General features: G+C 41.6%; 1 protein-coding gene across 1 annotated transcript in view; it reads left to right on the plus strand.

Annotated features, from left to right (window-relative positions):
- The window catches only part of UBE2F (ubiquitin conjugating enzyme E2 F (putative)), a 141,725-nt gene that overhangs the window by 99,924 nt on the left and 20,703 nt on the right, over positions 1–21,098 (plus strand). Inside the window, exons 8-9 of the mRNA XM_065412933.1 lie at positions 5,050–5,082; positions 8,033–8,095. Of these exons, the coding sequence (XP_065269005.1) occupies positions 5,050–5,082; positions 8,033–8,095 (96 nt within the window). The remainder of the gene's footprint in view (positions 1–5,049; positions 5,083–8,032; positions 8,096–21,098) is intronic.

A 21,098-nucleotide genomic window follows, 5' to 3' on the forward strand; every position in this document is an offset into this window, starting at 1 on the left:
CCTCTTCAATGCATTTGCACTGTAGAGGAAACCATAACAAAGCCCTGGCTGGGATGATTTAGTTGGGGTTGGTCCTGCTTTGAGCAGGGGGTTGGACTAGATGACCTCCTGATGACCATAGAGATTCATTGCCATGGAAGCAAATCCCAAATAGTGGCAGTGATGGGAACCTTTCACACTTATAAAACGATAGCTGTTATAAAAGATTCACAGTTATCAGAAACTACTAGGAAAACTGACCCGAACCTTGGCCGGAGAAACTTGGTTTTGTTTCCATAGTGATTATTCATTATTTTCCATGACGACTTGATTAACACACTGTCCCTTGTCAGCTTCTTGATTTCCTTAAACAATGTGTTGAAGTTCAGTCAACATACTTTCACGTAGCGATCTTCCCAGGACACAGACGCTTTCTCTGTTTTACAGTTGGTTTGGCCCACTACCAGTTTGTGGTCCTTCTGATTGGCCTGGCTACAGCACTAAATGTTTACTAAGTGCATGGCGGTAGTCACGGCCTATCTCAGGCGTTGGGGTATCCAGATTTACCTGTACCTCGACGACTGGCTGGTCAAAGGCAACTTCAAGGCTCAGGTCCAACACGACATCACTGTACTACAAGCCACGTGCCGCTCCTTGAGACTACTGGTCAACCACAAAAAGTCCACGTTAGTTCCAGTTCAAAGGATAGAATTCATCGGGGGCGTGCTCGACTCGACCCGGGCGAGAACGTTCCTGCCGTTAGACAGGTTTCAGGCCCTGATGGACCTCATCGTGGAAGTGTCCGCGTTTCCCCTGACAACAGCCCAGGTGTGCCTGCGCCTGCTAGGCCACAAGGCAGCTTGCACATACGTGGTCCGCCGTGCCAGACTCCGCATGCAGCCCCTACAGCAATGGCTGGCATCAACCTATTCCCAATCCAGGGACCACCTGGAAAAGATCATAACCATTCCTCCGGCAGTTCTCACCCCGCTGCGGTGGTGGACCGATCGATCACAAGAAGGTCCTGGAAGGAGTCCCATTCAACAGTCCCGCTCCATCTGTTGAGCTAGTGTTGGACGCTTCGGACCTCGGTTGGGGGGCACACCTCGAACCCTGGAGGAGACAACGTTACACATAAATGTCAAGGAGCTCAGAGCGGTCTGGCTGGCCTGTGGGGTCTTCCTGCCGTACCTGTCAGGCAAAGTGGTGAGAGTCCTGATGGACAATACGGCCTCGATGTTCTACATCAACAGGCAAGGAGGAGCACGCTTGTCGGCTCTCTGCCAAGAGGCTTTCCGCCAAGAGGCTCTCCATCTCTGGGACTTCTGCATCGGCCACGGCATCCATCTGGAATCTGGTAACCTCCCCGGCATCAGGAATGCCCTAGCAGATCACCTCAGCAGGGACTTCTCCTCTCACCATGAGTGGTTGCTCCACCCAGAGGTGTCCCGCATGATCTTCCAGAGGTGGGGAACTCCCTAAGTAGATCTGTTTGCCACCAGACAAACCAGAAAGTGCCATCGGTTTTGCTCCCTCTCCAATGCCTTCCTCCTGTCGTGGGCCGAGGGTCTGGTGTACGCGTTCCCTCCAATCCCTCTGGTCAGTTGGGTCCTAGTAAAGATAAGAGGGACAAGGCACAGGTTATCGTGATTGCCCCAGCACTGGTTCGGCACGCTCATAAACATGGCAGTGGCCCCACCCTGGCCCCTTCCCTACCATCCAGACCTGCTGTCACAGGATCACAGTCAGCTCCTATACCCCAACCTCGAGTCTCCACATCTCTTGGTGTGGATGTTCCGTGGTTGAACCCGGAGGAGCGTACCTGCTCGGAGGAGGTCCCAGCAGGTCCTCCTGGGAAGTAGGAAGCCATCCACGAGACTAACATACCTGACTAAGTGGATGAGGTTTTCCCACTGGGCGTGGGAGCATGGCATTTCTCCCTCGCGTTCTTCAGTGCAGTCATCTTGGATTACTTACTGCAGCTCAGGAACCGGGGTCTGGCGCATTCTTCCATCAAAGTGCACCTTGCGGCCATCTTCGCATTCCAGCAGCCAATCCAAGGTCAGACGGTCTTTTCTAATGACATGACTGTCAGGTTCCTGAGGGGCCTCGAGGGGCTTTACCCGCAGGTACGAGCCCCTGTCCCGCAGTGGGACCTTACCTGGTCCTCTCCAGGCTCACCAGCCCACCTTTTGAGCCACTGGGTTCCTGCTCCCATTCCTATTTGTCCTGGAAGGTCGCTTTCCTGGTGGCGGTGATGTTGGCGAGACAAGTCTCAGCAATTAAGGCCTTGATCTTGGAACCGCCTTCCACAGTGTTTTATAAGGACAAGGTCCAGCTGCGGCCCCACCCAGCCTTCCTGCCGAAGGTGGTATCTTCCTTCCACATGAGACAGGATGTATTCCTGCCAGTGTTCTGTCCCAAGCCGCACAAGACTGCTGTGGAGAGACGTGTGTACATGCTGGATGTCCGGAGGGCCTTTGCTTTTTACTTGGAGCGTACCAAGCCTTTCCGTAAATCGATCCAGCTCTTCATCGCTACAGCGGATAGGAGGAAGGGCCTTCCATTTTGTTTGCAGAGGATTTCCAACTGGATCACCTCTTGCAGAAAGAGCTCTTACAAGTTAGCAAAGGTCCTGCCGCCGCCGATTGTCAGGGCCCATTCAACTAGAGCGCAGGCATCTTTGGCAGCTTTCCTGGCATACATCCCGATCCAGGACATCTGTAGAGCCGTGACGTGGTCCTCAGTCCACCCACTCACGTCTCATTATGCCATCACTCAGCAGGCTAGAAACGACGCTGGGTTCGGCAGAGCTGTATTACAATCGGTGCAGCTGTGAACTCCTACCTGCCTACACTGGAACTGCTGGGAGTCACCTAATATGGAATGGACATGAGCAAGCACCCGAAGAAGACAAGACAGTTACCTTTTCTGTAACTGGTGCTCTTCGAGATGTGTTGCTCATGGCCATTCCCGCCCTCCTTCCCCACTGTCGGAGTTTCCGTCAAGAAGGAACTGAGCACAGGGGGAACTGGCAGCGCCCCTTATACCGCGCCATACGGGCGCCACTCCAGAGGGCACCAGAGCTGGTCCCCTACGGATACTGCTGAGGGAAAAACTTCCAGCACCAGTGCATGTGGCGAGCACACACACCTAATGTGGAATAGACATGAGCAACACATCTCGAGGAACACCGGTTATGGAAAGGGTAACTGTCTTTTCTCCCTCTTCCCAAACACTTTTGTTTTCTGGCCCTGAAAATGAATGATAGCATGATAATTAGATCATTTCTGGTGTGGATGACTGCTCACCACCACATTCTTAAGAATTCTAGGCTATTTGTGCATCTGAAAATTCCTACTCTTTTACTATAACTTTAAACAATAATGTTCCGTCTGTGTGGAATACCTTAGTGACTTCAAGAGGTTTGCAGTGTTTACTAGCCCTGATGACTTTAGAAACTCCATTAGAAGAAAGTGCTGAACAAGCTAAAATATTATTCCCTAATGTTACTTTGCTGATCTGCATGATTAAAAATAGATGAACAGAGGGTGTTTTTGTATAAAATACATAAACAGGGCCAGGGAAAATGGGGTAGTAAAAAAAAAAAAAAAAAAAAAAAAAAACTACTATTGATCAGATAATGCTGACACCATGTCCTCTGCCAGCCTTTGTAATCGGTACTATTGATAGAGTGTTAAGGTATTGTTATGTATTACAACAGCTCATCATTTTGACACCGTTCTGAGAGACCAGCGTAGTAAACAAGCTAAAATGCATCCATTTATTTAACCTTTTTTATAAGCAATATTGCAAGATGTTAAATGAGCATAAAATGCATTTTGTTTTCTATGCCATAGTGAGAAGGTCTATTTCTCTAAGGGTTTGTCTGCATGGCCAAAAAAGGTGTGCGTTGAGATTAGGACAACTAAACTCACCTTAGCTCTCTAGGTGTAAACTCCTAGTGGAGTCACAGCACTGTAGTTTTACTGTGAGGTAAACTAGGTGAGGTCAGTCACAGGCTAGCGGGTATAGTGGTGACTTTGTCTATCTCATGGTAAAAACTACAGTGCCTCATCTCCAATAGGAGTTTTCAGTGGGATGCCTAATATATGCAAGATATCTTGCTGTATAAAACCCACCGTTTTTAAAATTGAAGACCTACTCCGAGAGAAGGCTTTCTAGGAGCTCTGTTTTACAATTCAGTTAATTGTAGTAATGTCTTATCACTTACTCTTGCTCGTTGTTTGTCAGCCTGTGAAATTTGTAACTCAGGACACACACCTGTAGGCCAGACACTAATGGAGCTGGAGTTAAGGAAAATGTTACATCAAATGAGGGAGTCTCAAGGGGCAACACTTCCATCTAGTTCACTGATTTCTTACTGTGAATCTATAATTGCACATTGACTGTCCCTATTCAGTTAAAGAAAACTTGGAGGTAGAGGTGAGCAAATAATTTGCAATGAATAATTAATTTGATAAATGTAGCCTCTTCTCCTACTTTCAGAATATTCACATACAGATCAGTTTTCTCAAATTTGATATTTCATGTCTATTTGACAAATATTTTGTCACATTTTTGTATGTTATGGATTGATCATGTACAGTTCACCGCAAGTATCTGATACCTCCTATTTGAATTCTGAGCTGTGATGCTCAGTTTTTATTGGTGTGGTCAGTCACTCGGCATTGTTTCTTTTCCTTGAACACAGAAGGGGTGTGAGTGTGGCTGCAGAGAGTGAATATTTATACAAAATTTTAAAATGGATGTGTTTATGTTCACAGAAAAATTATTCACCATGCTCTACTTGTACTTGATGATGGCTTTTAAATGTGTCAAAGGTGCTTAAAGCCCTGGATAAGTGCTTTTTTGCATGTTATATATTGAAATAAATATTGGGATAGTTTTAAACATTTTGGATATAAAGAAAAGCCACCCAATACTCTCCTCCTTTCCTAGATTTAAGACTTTCCATCATTTTGCTGGGTTAATAGAAATGTAAAGGATGTTAAAATGTACAAAATACTTCAAATGCACATGACTGATTCTGTTGTTTTTCCTTTTCAGGATGTTGTTTGGGGATTGAACTCTCTATTTACAGTAAGTAAGATGATGCAATGGATAAAGCTAAATTTTGTTTTCCTTGCCAGGTGGTTTTTGAAGTTACTTGGTATAGACCTGATCTAGTGTGTCTTATAGTTAATTTTTGTGTTCCTCCTGTCTTTAGTGGTGTTTAATTAGCCCCGTATATTAGCTAGCCATGGGGATTATCATACAGAAGGGCATACAGAAGGCGCTCCCAGGAGCTCTCACCTCCAGAATGAGAACAGGGCCTGACACTGAATTAAAACATGAGATTGCCCCGTGGAATCCCACATGACATGAAAGGAGTTGGCAGGAGCAGGAAGCCCAAGTCTCTTATTTACAAGAGGCAGCTGCGAGAAGTGGAGGGAACATGTAAAACCCTGGGTTAATGTCAGGAACAGGCAGGACTGGAGCCAGCAACCCTCACCTCAGATATACAACAGAAGCCAAGGAACTGCCCCCACCGATAGATTAGAGGCAAGTCGAGGTAGCCCTCCTCCCCTCTGAGGCATGGGTATGGAGTGTGACTGTCATGGATAACCCTTGCTGCTGCCTGGTGGAAGTGGGAAAGTCAAGGGAGGAGAGCAGAGGGATCATGGTCAAGCTGGCCACCAGAGCGCTCATTGCCATTACGCCCTTCAACTGCAAGTAAGGGTCACCCTAGCTTCTCCAAAGAGCTACTCCAGTGCACAGTGAAGCACCTGGGACAGGGAGCAGAGTTGCTGGCTATGTCTGCCCAGCCCTATTTCCTCAAGCTCCAGCTCAGACAGAAGGATTCTGTCCCTCATTTCCTGAAGGAGGAACTGGGTAGCTGAACCATCACTGCTACCACCAAGAATATTTTTCTAAAATGTGTTGAATAGACAAATTATGGCTGCAGGGCCCTGGGAAACAGAGCTTTCATGGGCCAATGAGGCTTAATTTTCCTGGTTTAGGGTCTTTAGTAAATTAATTTATAAAAAGATGGGAGAGCACGTGCCTTTTCAATTCAGAGTAATTATGTTTGTGCTGTATTCTAAATAACTAAAATAGGGTGAGTCTGTTTTAGAGAAACAAAGAGTGCCATCCTGCAATAGAAATACACATAAAACTTATATACAGTGTGATCGTCTGAAAAGAGTGATGATTGTGCATGACAGACTACAGAGATTTGTAATGTCCTAGAAGACTCTCAGCTTCACAGCCTGCATCTTGGATTTCCCCTGTGCATATGCTCAAAGTCTTTTTGTAAATAATTAAGTTTTCAAAAGCTGGTGTGGGCTTGTTTCTAGAAGAAAGGAAGGTAAGTGAATGATTGAGAGTCTTGCTCAGCTTTTGGTTTGGAAAGGAAATTGAAACTTGTAAATTTGCTGAAAAAAAAAAATCAATGACCATAGAGATTCATTGCCATGGAAGCAAATCCCAGATAGTGGCAGTGATGGGAGCCTTTCACACTTATAACATGATAGCTGTTATAAAAGAGTCACTGTTATCACAAACTACTAGGAAAACTGACCCGAACCTGGACCAGAGAAACTTGGTTTTGTTTCCATAGTGATTATTCATTATTTTCCATGATGACTTGATTAGCACACACTCTTGTCAGCTTCTTGGTTTCCTTAAGCAATGTGTTGAAGTTCAGTCTTTCTGCAAATACGGCACAAATAGCAGAGCAGGTGATACATATTACAGACACTGTGCAAGCCGTGCCAGTAAGCTGTAGAATGCACTTGCAGTGTTGTCAGCTAAAAGGAGACAGCTGCTTTTTCTGAGGGAGGAATTGCTGAGAGATGGATGTTTAGAAGTAAAATTTAGAATGTTTAAAATGACGGTATATAACCCTTTCATACAGTTTGTGTATATTCACCCTCAGCACCCCCATGTTTCTCATTTTTTTGAGTTCAGAACACCAGTTTTCCTGGATTCACAGAACAAAATTTGGAGGAAATACTATTGAGGCTATGTGATGTGGCCCAACATTAGAAGGTCACACCCTTTGTTGCCTCTCTAAGCTGAACTGTACACCCAGATTGAAAGAGAGAGAGAGAGAGCAACATGTTAAGCTGCTGTCTGTGATGAGTAAGGAGCAGCAGGAAGCTCCAGAGATTCTTCTGCCTGTGGCAATTTGATGGGTGGGGAGTAATGTGTAGGGATGTGGAGGCGGGGTAGCAGGGACCAGATCATGGGGGGCAGAGATGGGAATCATGGGCAGTTATAGGCACCCCAACCTCGCACTCAGAGCTGCTTTGTCTTCTACCTTCTATGTCCCTGCTTCTACCCCCCTTTGTCCCTGCGTCTGCCCCCACCACTCCGGGTCTCTGCTTCTCCCACCACCTCCCTTACCTCCACCACTACTACCCTATTCCTGCAGTGCCTGCTGCTTCCCCCCACTCTGTTCTCCCCGTTTCCCCCCTAAAACTCTCTAAGGTTTTCATGTCTGTCAGACTCCAGACGACACAATCTCCCCACTCAGGAAGTTACACTGTTGCCTCTAATATCTGTAACCAGCAGCAGGGGCCGCCAGAGAGATTCCTCTGCCAGCAGCACCAGCCAGTTTGTGGGGCTGATTTTCCTCTAAATCATATTTTTCTAGTTTTCCACTTTTCACCAAAATCAACGGGGCTCTGCCAATTGATGCCTAGAACATTACTGGAAATTTTTGACTTGATCAGAGGTGATGTTCAAAAATAATCGTGTGGTATCCAGACAATCAGAAAAATGCCATCAAGTTGAGTGTAGAGCCGTGCTTCGCTTGGCCAACAATTAATCGAGGGTTGGATTGTGACCACCAGACTCGTTTGAATTTACCCCCCATAGGATCTAAACCAGAGATCTGCAGGTATAAAAGAAGCAATTTCACTAAACCTACTGCACTTGCTGGCCTCATCTGATATGTTTCATCACACTAAATGTATTTTCAACCTCTTACATAATATGATAGTTATTTTTTTCTTACTTAAAAAAAAATCCCCTGGGTCTTTTCCAGGATCTCTTGAATTTTGATGATCCTTTGAATATTGAGGCTGCAGAACATCATTTGCGGGACAAGGTGAGTCAGCAGCTTACTGAAAGTATTTTGTTCCCAAACCAGTATACACCTTGTGCTTTAGTGTTCTAAATCAGTGCTTTCCTTGCCTTCTGATAATGGGAAGCCGAGTGACTCAATATGCCAGCTTTTTTAACAAAATGTAAAAAAACAAACTTTATTATAATAGCGATGATTCCAGTATATGGTGCTTATTTGTCAGACCATCATCCATTACATATATTTTGCTATGTTAAAACTTACCCAAATATAATTGATATCACTCTTTCAAAGGTACGTTTTCCATTAAGAGTCCAATGTATTCTGTGGATCAGATGGTCATTTATGGGTCTGAAGCTGTCACCTCATACTGCCTTAAATTTGCATCACTGTCTTTGCGCAGACCACCTCCTCTGCCTCCCCCAAAGAGGCACCTGTTTCTTGTGTAAGTCTTACACAGTCCCTGCATTGCATGTTTTTCATTAAGCCAGAGGAAACAGGAGGCTTTTAAGGATGGTGAGCAGTCCTGCTCTTGTCAAAACAATGCTCACTGATCCAATTTTTCCCACATAAAATAAGAACTGCACAAATCAAAATATGGTTTATCAAGGAACTAAATACTGGCCTAAGTAATAAAGAACTTCGAAAACTATGCATCTTAAACTGAGAATGTAATTGAAGATTTAAAGTTAATGGGTCTGTTTGAACCTAAACTCATAAGGATGAGTTAATTCTCTTGATATAGACTCTGTAATTGACCCGAACTGTTTATCTTTAATATCAGTGCATATTCCTGTGACATATATTCGGGTAGGAGAGAAACCAAACAAGATGTTTCTACTGTTTTGTGGAGTCTCAAAATTATGTCTTTTTCAGCACACATTGTCTAGGGACACGCTATAATTCATATATACATGCAGACTCTCATATGCATAGCAACTTTCATTTGAACTAGTTTAAAATCAATTTATCATGGAGGGTTGATGAAGGCACTTGAGATCTTAGTGAGTCTTCAACATGATTTTATGTGGAAGCTTTTGCATTATATTGGCTAGAGATGTCCTGCATAGCTTCAGTTTCCCGTTTTAGCCTGAACAGCTGTACTTGTAGGGCTTTGGAGCTCTTATGGTTTAGTGTTGAATTGCAAATTAACCTCTTCTGGCTTTTTTGTTGTTGTTCAAGTTAAGCACGATGATTAAAGAAATTCTCCAGATTGATAGTGATTGGAAGAGTTCAATTAAAACAAGAAGTCAACCAGCAAGTATAATTTCTTTAAGAGAAGTGCCAGTATATCTAGCTTAGTTTTCCCACTATTTCTTATAACAATATAGTACAGCAAATTCTGGTATTAATCTGTTTGTGCTTTTTAGAAAAACAGAGTGGAGACACTCAGCATGAAATTGGGAAAGTTTTAGTCCAGCTCCTGCCCTGAGTTCCACTTTTAAGGAATTTATTCCCTGGAACTAAAATAAAACCAAAAAGAGAACCCCTTTTGAGCAGAGGATGTCATGGAGCTTTACTAGCCACTAAGTAGGAGAGAAACTAGCCATAAATAAAAAGACAAGAAAATGGAGCCAGTACATCTAAGAAAGAGTGAGCTGGATTCTCTTCCTTTTTATGCAATTTAAGACAGAATTGTGCACTAAGATATAGTCATTTAAATCTGTGTAAACCCTCTGAGGCAGTGAGGTTACACAGGTATCCCTGAAAGTATAATTTGGCAAGTCTGGAGACTTTACTGCTCGTTGTGAAGTGCCAGAAGGAAAGAATTCAGTTTGACTCTGATATTAGGTTGATTTTTACAAGGATTTTACCACTCTACTTGCAAACAAGGATTTGCATAAAATATGCTGAGACTGTAAACATGGATACCCACAATACCATGCACTCTGAAATAAACCATGCCCATCATGCAATAATGTCTCACTCGTCAGAGAATGAAAAGCCAAGAGTTACTATCCTGCATGTCTATAATTAGACTCACAAATTAAAAACTGTGGTGATACTAAGAAAATGCTTGACAAAGCCCTGGCTGGGATGATTTAGTTGGTGTTGGTCCTGCTTGGAGCAGCGGGTTGGACTAGATGACCTCCTGAGGTCTCTTCCAACCCTAATATTCTATGATGTATGATTCTATGAAATGGTAGTAATGGGATTTTCAGGGAAAGATTTGTTTTAATAGCAATTGGGGAATGGGAGGTAGTTTGAAAATACATACTGCTATACCAGGCAGCTTCTTCAGGTGATACGCAGTGTAGTTGTAGCCATGTCGGTCCCAGGATATTAGAGAGACAAGGTGGGTGAGCCAATATCTTTTATTGAACCGATTTCTGTTGGTAAGAGAGACAAGCTTTCAAGCCATCCAGAACTCTTCTTCAGGTCTGGAAGTACCTTCCGTATGCTGGGAGTACCTTTCCCAGACCTGAAGAAGAGTTCTGCGTGGCTCGAAAGCTTCTCTCTCTCTCCAACCAAAGTCGGTCCAATAAAAGATATTACCTCACCCACCTTGTCTTTTCAAGTGATAAGCAGTCTTGGGAAGGTTTATCGGGTTAAAAATCTTTTAATTTTTGAATGAATTTCTTTTTTTTTCTATTATGCAGAGGCTGATAATTTTTTAAACTGCTTTAGAGAAAATTAATAAATTTCCTACTCAGGTAGGTTGATTTGTTGTAGCAGTTGCATCTTCAGTTCACTTTTCCGTCATGTTGTATCATGCAGAGGCTGCTTTAATTTATGAATATACGGCACAGTGTTGGAGGGCTTCTCAGGAGGTCCCTCGCTGACAGTGACACTTACTGAGGTGACTCGCCTGCAGTAGCAGAGGATCTATACTAGCTAATGGTGCATCGTAATCATCATGCCAACAGCCAAGGTAGATAATGGCTGCCACCTGAGGGGAATAAAAATGTTTACAGTAAACAGAAATTAATGCGCCTGACAAGCAACCTCAGAGAGGGAGATGGAGAAGTTTGTGATGATTTGGTCTGTCTTCGGTATAGATGCCTCATGTAGTGTACATGTACTATCCTGAAGTTAAAACTCTGCAGTGTTTTTGTCCTGTCTCCTCATATGTATATTTAGAAATATTTTCATACCGTTAAGTTATTGAGAATTTTAATGAATAATTTTTACTAATGAGATACTTTTAGACATGTCTTTAATTTCAAGGGTAGCCCTAGGGTCTGAAACAAATGTTTCAAGAAAAGAGCTTTTGTAGTTAGTATTGTGTGTTTGGCTTCTAGCAGCAACAGAAATGCACATTAAGCGTTCCCTTGTGATTCACTAAAGGAAGTGATAGTGTTTTATTGATGTCATTTCACTGGACTCAAATTTGAAGTGCTGAGACCCTCTTGCTGCCAATTTGGCTAAATATGCCTGTCTGATAGGAGTAGTAACAGCTAATTAAAAGCCAGCCTCTGGTTATTTATGTAGAAAAACTGAAGCTTATATATCTCATTAGGCTGGGTTAAGTCATAACAAAGATGTCTGCTCTCTCAGAGTCTGGAAAAAGTCCTTTAGTAGTTTGTGTTAAGGCACAGAATTTGAAACCTTACTATTTGATTCTTAGAAAACAAGTGTTACATTGTAGATATAAGCAATAAGGAAATGCCTCTGAATCTGTTATAAGATTAATAGTCACAGATTTTAAAGCCAGAAGGACTGTTATAATATTCTAGTCTCATGTCCTGCATAACAGAGACCATAAAAGCTCAGCCAGTAACTTTTGCATCAACCCCATAACTCCGTTTGAGTGATAGTATAGCTTTTTGAAGGACATCCAGTCTTGATTTTAAGACTTCAAGTGATGGAGAATCCACCATGTCCATAGGTAGGTTGTTCCAGTGGTTATTTACCCTCACTGTTAAAAATGTACATGTTATTTCTAATCTGAATTTGTCTAGCTTCGGCTTTCAACTATTGTGCCTTTTTCTGCTCGATTAAAGACCCATCGACTATCAGAAATCTCTTCTCTTGCAAATACTTGTAGATTATCATCAAGGCACCTCTTAACCATCTCTTGCATGCAGGGCTGGCTCCAGGCACCAGCTTAACAAGCAGGTGCTTGGGGCGGCCAAGGGAGAGGGGCGGCACCTGCGGCAATTCGGGGGCGGCAGGTCCCTCACTCCCTCTAGGAGCGAAGGACCTGCCGCCGAACTGCTGCCGCCGATCACTGAGCTGGGATTCTTTAGTTGCCCAAGGCAGTCTCTGTGACCGTAACTATTTGAATAGCAAGAGCCACAGTTGTAAATTTAAGACCAACTACACTGGATTCTGAAACTGCTCCACAGGATCAATGGGGTTTAATTCTGATGACTTTTTGTTTAAACATTAGATGCTCCTGCAGTGTTTACTGTTACATGCACAGCAGGGCTTCAATTCAGTTGGAGCTATCCGGAGCAGAGCTCTGATCAATGTTTTCAGACAAATGGGATGGAAGCCCCCAGCCCCAGTGCCCCCCTAGGGCTGAAGCCCCCAGCCCCAGTGCCCCCCTAGGGCTGAAGCCCCCAGCCCCAGAGCTCTGGGAAATACTCTGTGAGAATTTAAACAGTGCAGTTTGGAAATAAATGAACAAATGGACTTGAATTGATTCACTTTCTATGGTAGCTGAAGAGGATGAAAATTCCGTGGTATGCCTCTGTTGTAAATAGAAAACCAAAACAGTATAATAGACTCATAGACTTTAAGGTCAGAAGGGACCATTATGATCATCTAGTCTGACCTCCTGCACAACGCAGGCCACAGAATCTCACCCACCCACTCCTGCAATAACTCAGGCATAGGTTAGGGGTTTGTTAAAGTCCTCAAATCGTGGTTTAAAGACCTCAAGGTGCAGAGAATCCTCCAGCAAGTGACCCGTGCCCCACGCTGCAGAGGAAGGCGAAAAACCTCCAGGGCCTCTGCCAATCTGACCTGGAGGAAAATTCCTTCCCGACCCCAAATATGGCGATCAGTTAAACCCTGAGCATGTGGGCGAGACTCACCAGCCAGCACCCAGGAAAGAATTCTCTGTAGTAACTCATCTAACATCCCATCACAGACCATTGGGCATATTTACCTGCTAATAATCAAAGATCAATTAATTGCCAAAATTAGGCTATCCTATCATACCATCCCCTCCATAAACTTATCAAGCTTAGTCTTGAAGCCAGATATGTCTTTTGCCCCCACTGCTTCCCTTGGAAGGCTGTTCCAGAACTTCACTCCTTTAATGGTTAGAAACCGTCGTCTAATTTCAAGTCTAAACTTCCTGATGTCCAGTTTATATCCATTTGTTCTTGTGTCCACATTGGTACTAAGCTTATCTCCCCTCAGCCTTCTTTTGGTTAGGCTAAACAAGCCAAGCTCTTTGTCTCCTTTCATAAGACAGGTTTTCCATTCCTCGGATGATCCGAGTAGCCCTTCTCTGTACCTGTTCCAGTTTGAATTCATCCTTCTTAAACATGGGAGACCAGAACTGCACACAATATTCCAGATGAGGTCTCACCAGTGCCTTGTATAACGGTACTAACACCTCCTTATCTTTACTGGAAATACCTCGCCTGATGCATCCCAAGACCGCATTAGCTTTTTTAACGGCCATATCACATTGGCGGCTCATAGCCATCCTGTGATCTCCTCCTCTGTTACTTCTAACTGATGTGTCTCTAATTTATAACCAAAATTCTTGTTATTAATCCCAAAATGCATGACCTTGCACTTTTCACTATTAAAATTCATCTTATTACTATTACTCCAGTTTACAAGGTCATCCAGATCTTCCTGTATGATATCCCGGTCCTTCTCTGTATTAGCAATACCTCCCAGCTTTGTGTCCTCCGCAAACTTTATTAGCACATTCCCACTTTTTGTGCCAAGCTCAGTAATAAAAAGATTAAATAAGATTGGTCCCAAAACCGATCCCTGAGGAACTCCACTAGTAACCTCCTTCCAGCCTGACAGTTCACCTTTCAGTACGACCCATTGTAGCCTCCCCTTTAACCAGTTCCTTATCCACCTTTCAATTTTCATATTGATCTCCATCTTTTCCAATTTAGCTAATAATTCCCCATGTAGAACCATATCAAATGCCTTACTGAAATCGAGGTAAATTAGATCCACTGTGTTTCCTTTGTCTAAAAAAATCTGTTACCTTCTCAAAGAAGGTTTGGCACAATCTACCATTTGTAAAACCATGTTGTATTTTGTCCCAGTTACCATTGACCTCAATGTCCTTAACGACTTTCTCCTTCAAAATTTTTTCCAAGACTTTACAGATGTCAAACTAACAGGCCTATAGTTATTCGGATCACTTTTTTTTCCTTTCTTAAAAATAGGAACTATGTTAGCAATTGTCCAGTCGTACGGTATAACCCCTGAGTTTACTGATTCATTAAAAATTCTTGCTAATGGGCTTGCAATTTCATGTGCCAGTTCCTTTAATATTCTTGGATGAAGATTATCTGGGCCCCCCGGTTTAGTCCCATTAAGCTGTTCGAGTTTGGCTTCTACCTCAGATGTGGTAATATCTACCTCCATATCCTCATTCCCATTTGTCATCCTACCATTATCCGTAAGCTCCTCATTACCCTCATTAAAGACTGAGGCAAAGTATTTGTTTAGATATTGGGCCATGCCAAGATTATCCTTAACCTCCACTCCATCCTCAGTGTTTAGCGGTCCCACTTCTTCTTTCTTTGTTTTCTTCTTATTTATATGGCTATAGAACCTTTTACTGTTGGTTTTAATTCCCTTTGCAAGGTCCAACTCTACATGGCTTTTGGCCTTTCTCACTTTATCCCTACATGTTCTGACCTCAATAAGGTAGCTTTCCTTGCTAATCCCTCCCATCTTCCACTCCTTGTAGGCTTTCTGCTTTTTCTTAATCACCTCTCTGAAATGCTTGCTCATCCAGCTTGGTCTACAACTCCTGTCTATGATTTTTTTCCCCTTTCTTGGGATGCAGGCTTCTGATAGTTTCTGCAACTTTGACTTGAAGTAATTCCAGGCCTCCTCCGCCTTTAGATTCACAAGTTCTTCAGTCCAATCCACTTCCCTAACTAATTTCCTTAATTCTTTAAAGTTAGCCTTTTTAAAATCAAAAACCCTAGTTGCGGATCTATTTTTGTTTATCCTTCCATCTAGTTTGAACTGAATTAGCTCATGAGCACTCGAACCAAGGTTGTCCCCTACAACTATTTCTTCTATGAGGTCCTCACTACTCACCAAAACCAAATCTGAAATGGCATCCCCTCTTGTTGGTTCTTCAACTACTTGGTGAAGGAATCCATCAGCTATCGCATCCAGGAAAATCTGAGCCCTATTATTATTACTAGCACTTGACCTCCAGTCTATATCTGGGAAGTTAGTCTCCCATGATCACACATTAGTGTTCCCATTAGTGTTTACTTCATTAAAAAGTTTAAAGAGGTCTCTATCCATATCCAAATCGGATCCCGGCGGTCTGTAGCACACCCCAAGCACTATCTCAGGGGAGGCTCTAGTAGCTTTCTTTCCCAATGTGATTTTTGCCCAGATAGACTCTGTCTTATCCATTCCATCACTTCTTATTTCTTTATAGTCTACCTCATCATTGATATTCAATGTTACTCTACCACCTTTGCCTTTATTTGTCTTTCCTAAACAGCACATACCCTTCAATACATGTAATCCAGTCATGACTACTATTCCACCATGTTTCTGTTATCCCTATAATATCTGGTTTCACTTTCTGCACCAGTAGTTCCAGTTCCTCCATTTTGTTACCTAGGCTCCTTGACTTATTATTCTTGACTTATTGTCCCATGCTTATGCTAGGAAACCTCACTGCCTTCCTGGCAGGTAAGGTGCTGAACAGAAGAATTTGGATCTCACAGCATCTTTCAGCTGTGCTGCGGTTTATAACAGTCTTGTCCTTGATGGACTAATAATGCCCACAAACAAATAAAAGGTACTGCAGGTTGCTAACTCTGTATCACTGACATTTGATTGTACTAAAGATGTTTCTTAAATAACATCAGAGCTAGCTATATTTTTGTCTCCTGGCTTTTTATCTCTCTGCTCATACATAGGAAGGGCATAGCAACTTGTAGGCTTTTAAAGTTTCCCTTGAAAATCCATTTGTTGCTTCTAATTGAAGAAGAAAAGCATTTGAAACACAGATAAGTGTGTTCAAACATAGCTCTTTCTTTATCTTTTTTCAGTGACTACCTTTTGAGATTAGTTTTCCCCATTAGATATAATTTAGCCAAAGTAGTAGATTATTTTGCATTAAACTGCATCTGTTTTAACATGAAACCTTCTTTGATGCATCTGTATGAAAAGCGCAATATGGATGTAAATGCATGTGTGACAATACATCGAGTCAGTGACTGAAGCCTTTCCTAGGCAAAAGAATAATAAATTATATAAACTGTATTTAAATCCTGAATATGAGGGAAATGTCTCTGATTATCAATTTTTCTGTTGGATCTTTTGGTATGAACAAAAACAAATCTATTCACAGTAAGCACATGATCTTACTGTAACCCTTTTCCTACCACTCCCCTTAGCCTATGTTGTTTGTTACTGTCACTTCTTGTCACATCAGAACTTTAAAAATTAGAAGCCCTTTAGATCACGATCCATATCTTGTCTTGATACTATGAAGCTGTCAGCCATATCTCTAGGTGCTAAAAATACTAATAGCTTAAATCATTAAAGTACTCTTTTGGGTAGGTAGTCTACATGTTAATAATACAGCTTTTTTTCCTCCCTGAGCTTTGAAACAGTAAAATATAAGTCTTTAATGTGATGAGGTTGATCTTGAGGTTTGCCTTTAGAGGAGAAATATGCATACCAAATCCCTGTGGGCCTGGTCCAAAATGCATTAAAGTCACCGGAAAGAACCATTGCTTTCTGTGGATTTGTGGCCAATCCTATAATGAAATCCCTCAATATGAAGGTGATCTAGAGTGCAGACTGATATTTTCTTAAGAGATGTATAAAGTGAAACTGACTGGTGCTTACTCCTACAGTCAGCAGCCACCTGTTAGGATTGTGATAATTAGTGGAAAATAGTCGTTAACTTGTTTGTTAGCTGTCTACAGTGCATCTTTCCTATAATCAGACGACATCAGCTTCCTTCTTCTCCACCCTCCAAACAAAACCACTTTAAATTAATGAAAAAGGGGCATTTGGAAATGACTTCGGGCTGAAGTATGTTTATTTACTAATAATCTAATTCTTCAGTTAAATATTGGATGTGCTGATCAGTTTAAACGATTAGAAAGATCAACGGTTGCTGTTCAGTTGCTACACTGTAATATATGATGGTGGAGTGAGATGAACGGAGCATATACATTAGGTTTATTATTAAATTAACCCCTCTAATTTATTTTTCTCTTCTGAGCTATCTAGATTGGAATTCTGCCATTAATTTTGGGGTTTATGTAAAGTCTGAATAAAATAATTATTAATTTGTAATGTTCTATTATTTTCATTGCCCAGTCTCTTTATTCAATTTGAATGTGATATTATGCCATATGAACCAATCTTGCATTGAAAACCATGCAGGCACCGGCTCTACTCAGAGTTCTAGGTACAGGAACAGAGCCTTAGTGTTCAGGAAGCCTTTAGGGGTAGGAGGGTCGGTATCTTTTTTTTTTTAAGAGGGTAGGAAGGGGAAGTTTGTAGCCTGACAGTGTCTCATTTGTTCTTGACTTCATTTTAATCTAAGCTATTGGATGCTCATTACCTAATTGTTTCAAAGTTGGTTTTCTGTATTAAATATATGGAGAGCGTTTAAAAAATGAAGAACACACCTAAATGACTAGTTATAAGGAATTTCATAGCAGCAGTTTTTAAAAAAAACTTTAGACACGTTGGATGTCTGACTGCATTTACAGTCTTCATTTAGCATTTGCATATTAAATGACAAAGGAAGAATTGAAGCTTGAAAATATCTGTGTTGTAGAGTATTTTAGATGTCTGAGCGGAAAGTCTGTAATGCTTTCTGTCTTTTATTCATGTCAGAAATGCATGGTGATCCTATTAGAACATGGAAGACAATATTTCATGACCATCATAAAAGGCAAAGTGGCGTATGGGATATCAAGATAATGTTTTTCATTCCTTCGGTGTACATTAACTTCTTTTATTTAAAACTTTTTGGTTTGGTTTGTCTTTTCTGGGAATTATGAGATTGAGTCACCTGTGAATAAACGTCTTCAGTCACAGCGCTAAGATAATTAGGTTTGTGTGGTTGGAGACCAAGATTGACAAGGTTGGCTGACCCTAATTCATTGTATTGTATGCTTACTAATGCTCAGGAGTCAATCATATTTTTGTAGCTATTCCCATGTACAAAATTTGGAATATTAAACCCTAAATGGTAGTGATTATTAATAGTGTCACAGAATTAATATTTTGCTTGGCGATAGGTGACTAACATTGGTTGAAATTCAGTAAAAATACTTCACAGTAAAACATGTATTTTGTCATTTGAGTTTTATAAAATGATTTCTGGCCCACATCTTTTAGCAGACCTTTTCGTCATGAAAGGACAGATGATAAATGCATGGCAAACAGTTGCACCAAAAATAATTCTAAACCAGTGCTTAATTTTTCTGGATAATTAAATTTACTTGAAGTTAGATAAGCAAGATATCTGAATTAGCTGCATGTTCCTTTGACACAATGTTCTTTGAGGAAATGATGATTGCAGGTGAAATGGGGTTGTATTTTTGCAAAGTAAACAAGAGCATATGAGAGTGCTGTAATCTAATCACCAGCAATGTTTTCCTAATATGTAACATATTTGTAGGCTAATAATAGCATGCACCTTCATTGTTGATTATATTAATTTTGACCCACTGTTATTCCATAAATCATCATGAAGGTAAAACTAAGAGCAATAAATAAAATTCACCATAAGAAAGCTTTTCTCCACTTTTCTGAGAGTAGTATTCTGAAACGTATAGAGAGGTGCCTGAAACTGAAACTTGATTTTAAAGTGCCTATCAGTCAGTTGACTGTTTTATTTTTCAAGTTCAATTGTTTAAAAGTTAGTGATGGCTCAAGGCAGCTGGAAAGCCAGTCTCAGAATATAAAATATTATTCTGAAAATAAATATTTTAACTCATAATTTCAACACAGCATGCCTTTAAAATGTCTTTTACTTAAAATCCCCTTCCTACTGAACTCCCTTCTACAGTTCTTTCAAATAAGGTTGTCAGTTATGTGGGAATAAATGAATCCTAGAAATATAGGGTTGGAAGAGACCTCACGAGGTCATCTAGTCTAGCCCCCTGTGCTGTGGCAGGACCATCCCTGACTGGTGTTTGTCTAACCTGTTTTCAGATGACGGGAGTTCCACAATCTCCTTTAGAAGCCTATTCCAGTGCTTAATTATCCTTATAGGTAGAAAGTTTTTCCTAATATCTAACATAAATCTCATTTGCTGCAGATTAAGCCAATTACTACTTGTTTTACCTTCAGTAGATAGGGAGAACAATTGACTATAATCTTCTTTGTAACTACCCTTAACATATTTGAAGATTGTTCCCCCTCAGTTTTCTTTTCTCAACATTAAACATGTCCACTTTTTATAAAACTTTCCTCGGAGGTCAAGTTTTCTAAACCTTTTATTATTTTTGTTACTCTCCTTTGGACTCTCTCCAATTTATCTACATCTTTCTTAAAGGGTGGTTCCTAGGACTGGACACAGTACTCTAGCAGAGGTCTCATTAGTGCCAAGTAGAGCAGGACAATTACCTCCTGTGTCTTGCATATGACAGTCCTGTTAATATACCCCAGAATAATATTTGCCTTTTTTGCCACTGCATCCCATTTTCGACTTGTATTCAGTTTGTGACTCACATACAATTTATAACCTCCAGGTCATTTTCAACATTACTACTGCCTAGCCAGTTATTCCCCATTTTATAGTTGTGCAATTGATTTTTTTCCCCCCTCTTACGTGTAGTAGTTTGTAGTTGTCTTTAATGGATGTTTGCACTGTCCAGAATATGAATATAGTCTCTCTACTAGCAGGATTAACAAAGGTTCTTAAAAGGTCAGTGCACTCTTTGGCCATTCCTCAGTTGTCTTTGCAAACCATTGATCCACCATGGATCAGGACACTGTAGTCATCCCGATGTCGAGACTTTTTCTCTCCTTTTTGTTAGCAATCTGTACCAGCAGTCCCACAGAGGCATTTATCTTTGGTTCTTCAGGCTTTAATGGAGCCTCCTGTTGAGCTCCAAGGGGAGACTTTATTATAGTTATTGTCATTTTAAAACTGCCTTCCTGCTTGCCACCAGCTCTGCTAGATGGATTGGGGAACCGAGCTTCCTTGTTATCTCTGCCATCTCTGCAGTTTTTTCCCCTTTCCATCTTCTACCAATATCCTTTCCCAAGGTGAATACCAAATTCCATCTCAAAAAGCCCATTGTCATCCTTAACGTATGTCCTAATTCAGTAACGTCCCAGCATGGAAAGTGACACCTGTTAGGTGTTCTGAAGTTTTACAAAAGCAGAAAAGCAACAAAAATATTTGTCTGCTTTTAGGGTTGGTTCTTTAAATGCTGGATAAATAGCATCATAATAATGTAACAAGCCAAATCGGGGGGGGGGGGGGGGGGAGAAACAAGTAATAAAACCTCCACTGTGTCTGATTTAGTGACATAACGCACAGTATTTAGATAATCATAAACACGACTTTTTCTTAATGTTCTGAGGAGGTGGCAAACACCTTTATCAAATAATGGCAAGACTCTAACTACAAGGGCTGTACTGCTTGCATGTTGGAAATTTAGTCATAAACCTCATTGAGAGTCTTATTCTGCAAGGTCCTAAGCACCTTCAATTCCCATTTGAAATAAAACCGCAATTCTCAACCGAGGGTCCGCAGCCTCCTGGCGATCTGTAAGCAGGTTTCAAGGGTCTGCCAAGCAGGGCCAGTGTTAGACTGGCTGAGGCCCAGGGCAGAAAGCTGAAGCCCCCCTGCAGTGGGGCTGAAGCCAGAGCGGGACTGAAACCAGAGCCCTGCCAGAGCTGGGCTGAAAAATAG

The sequence above is a fragment of the Emys orbicularis genome, chromosome 11 (assembly GCF_028017835.1).
Source record: "Emys orbicularis isolate rEmyOrb1 chromosome 11, rEmyOrb1.hap1, whole genome shotgun sequence".
In the NCBI taxonomy this organism is placed as follows: Eukaryota; Metazoa; Chordata; order Testudines; family Emydidae; genus Emys; species Emys orbicularis.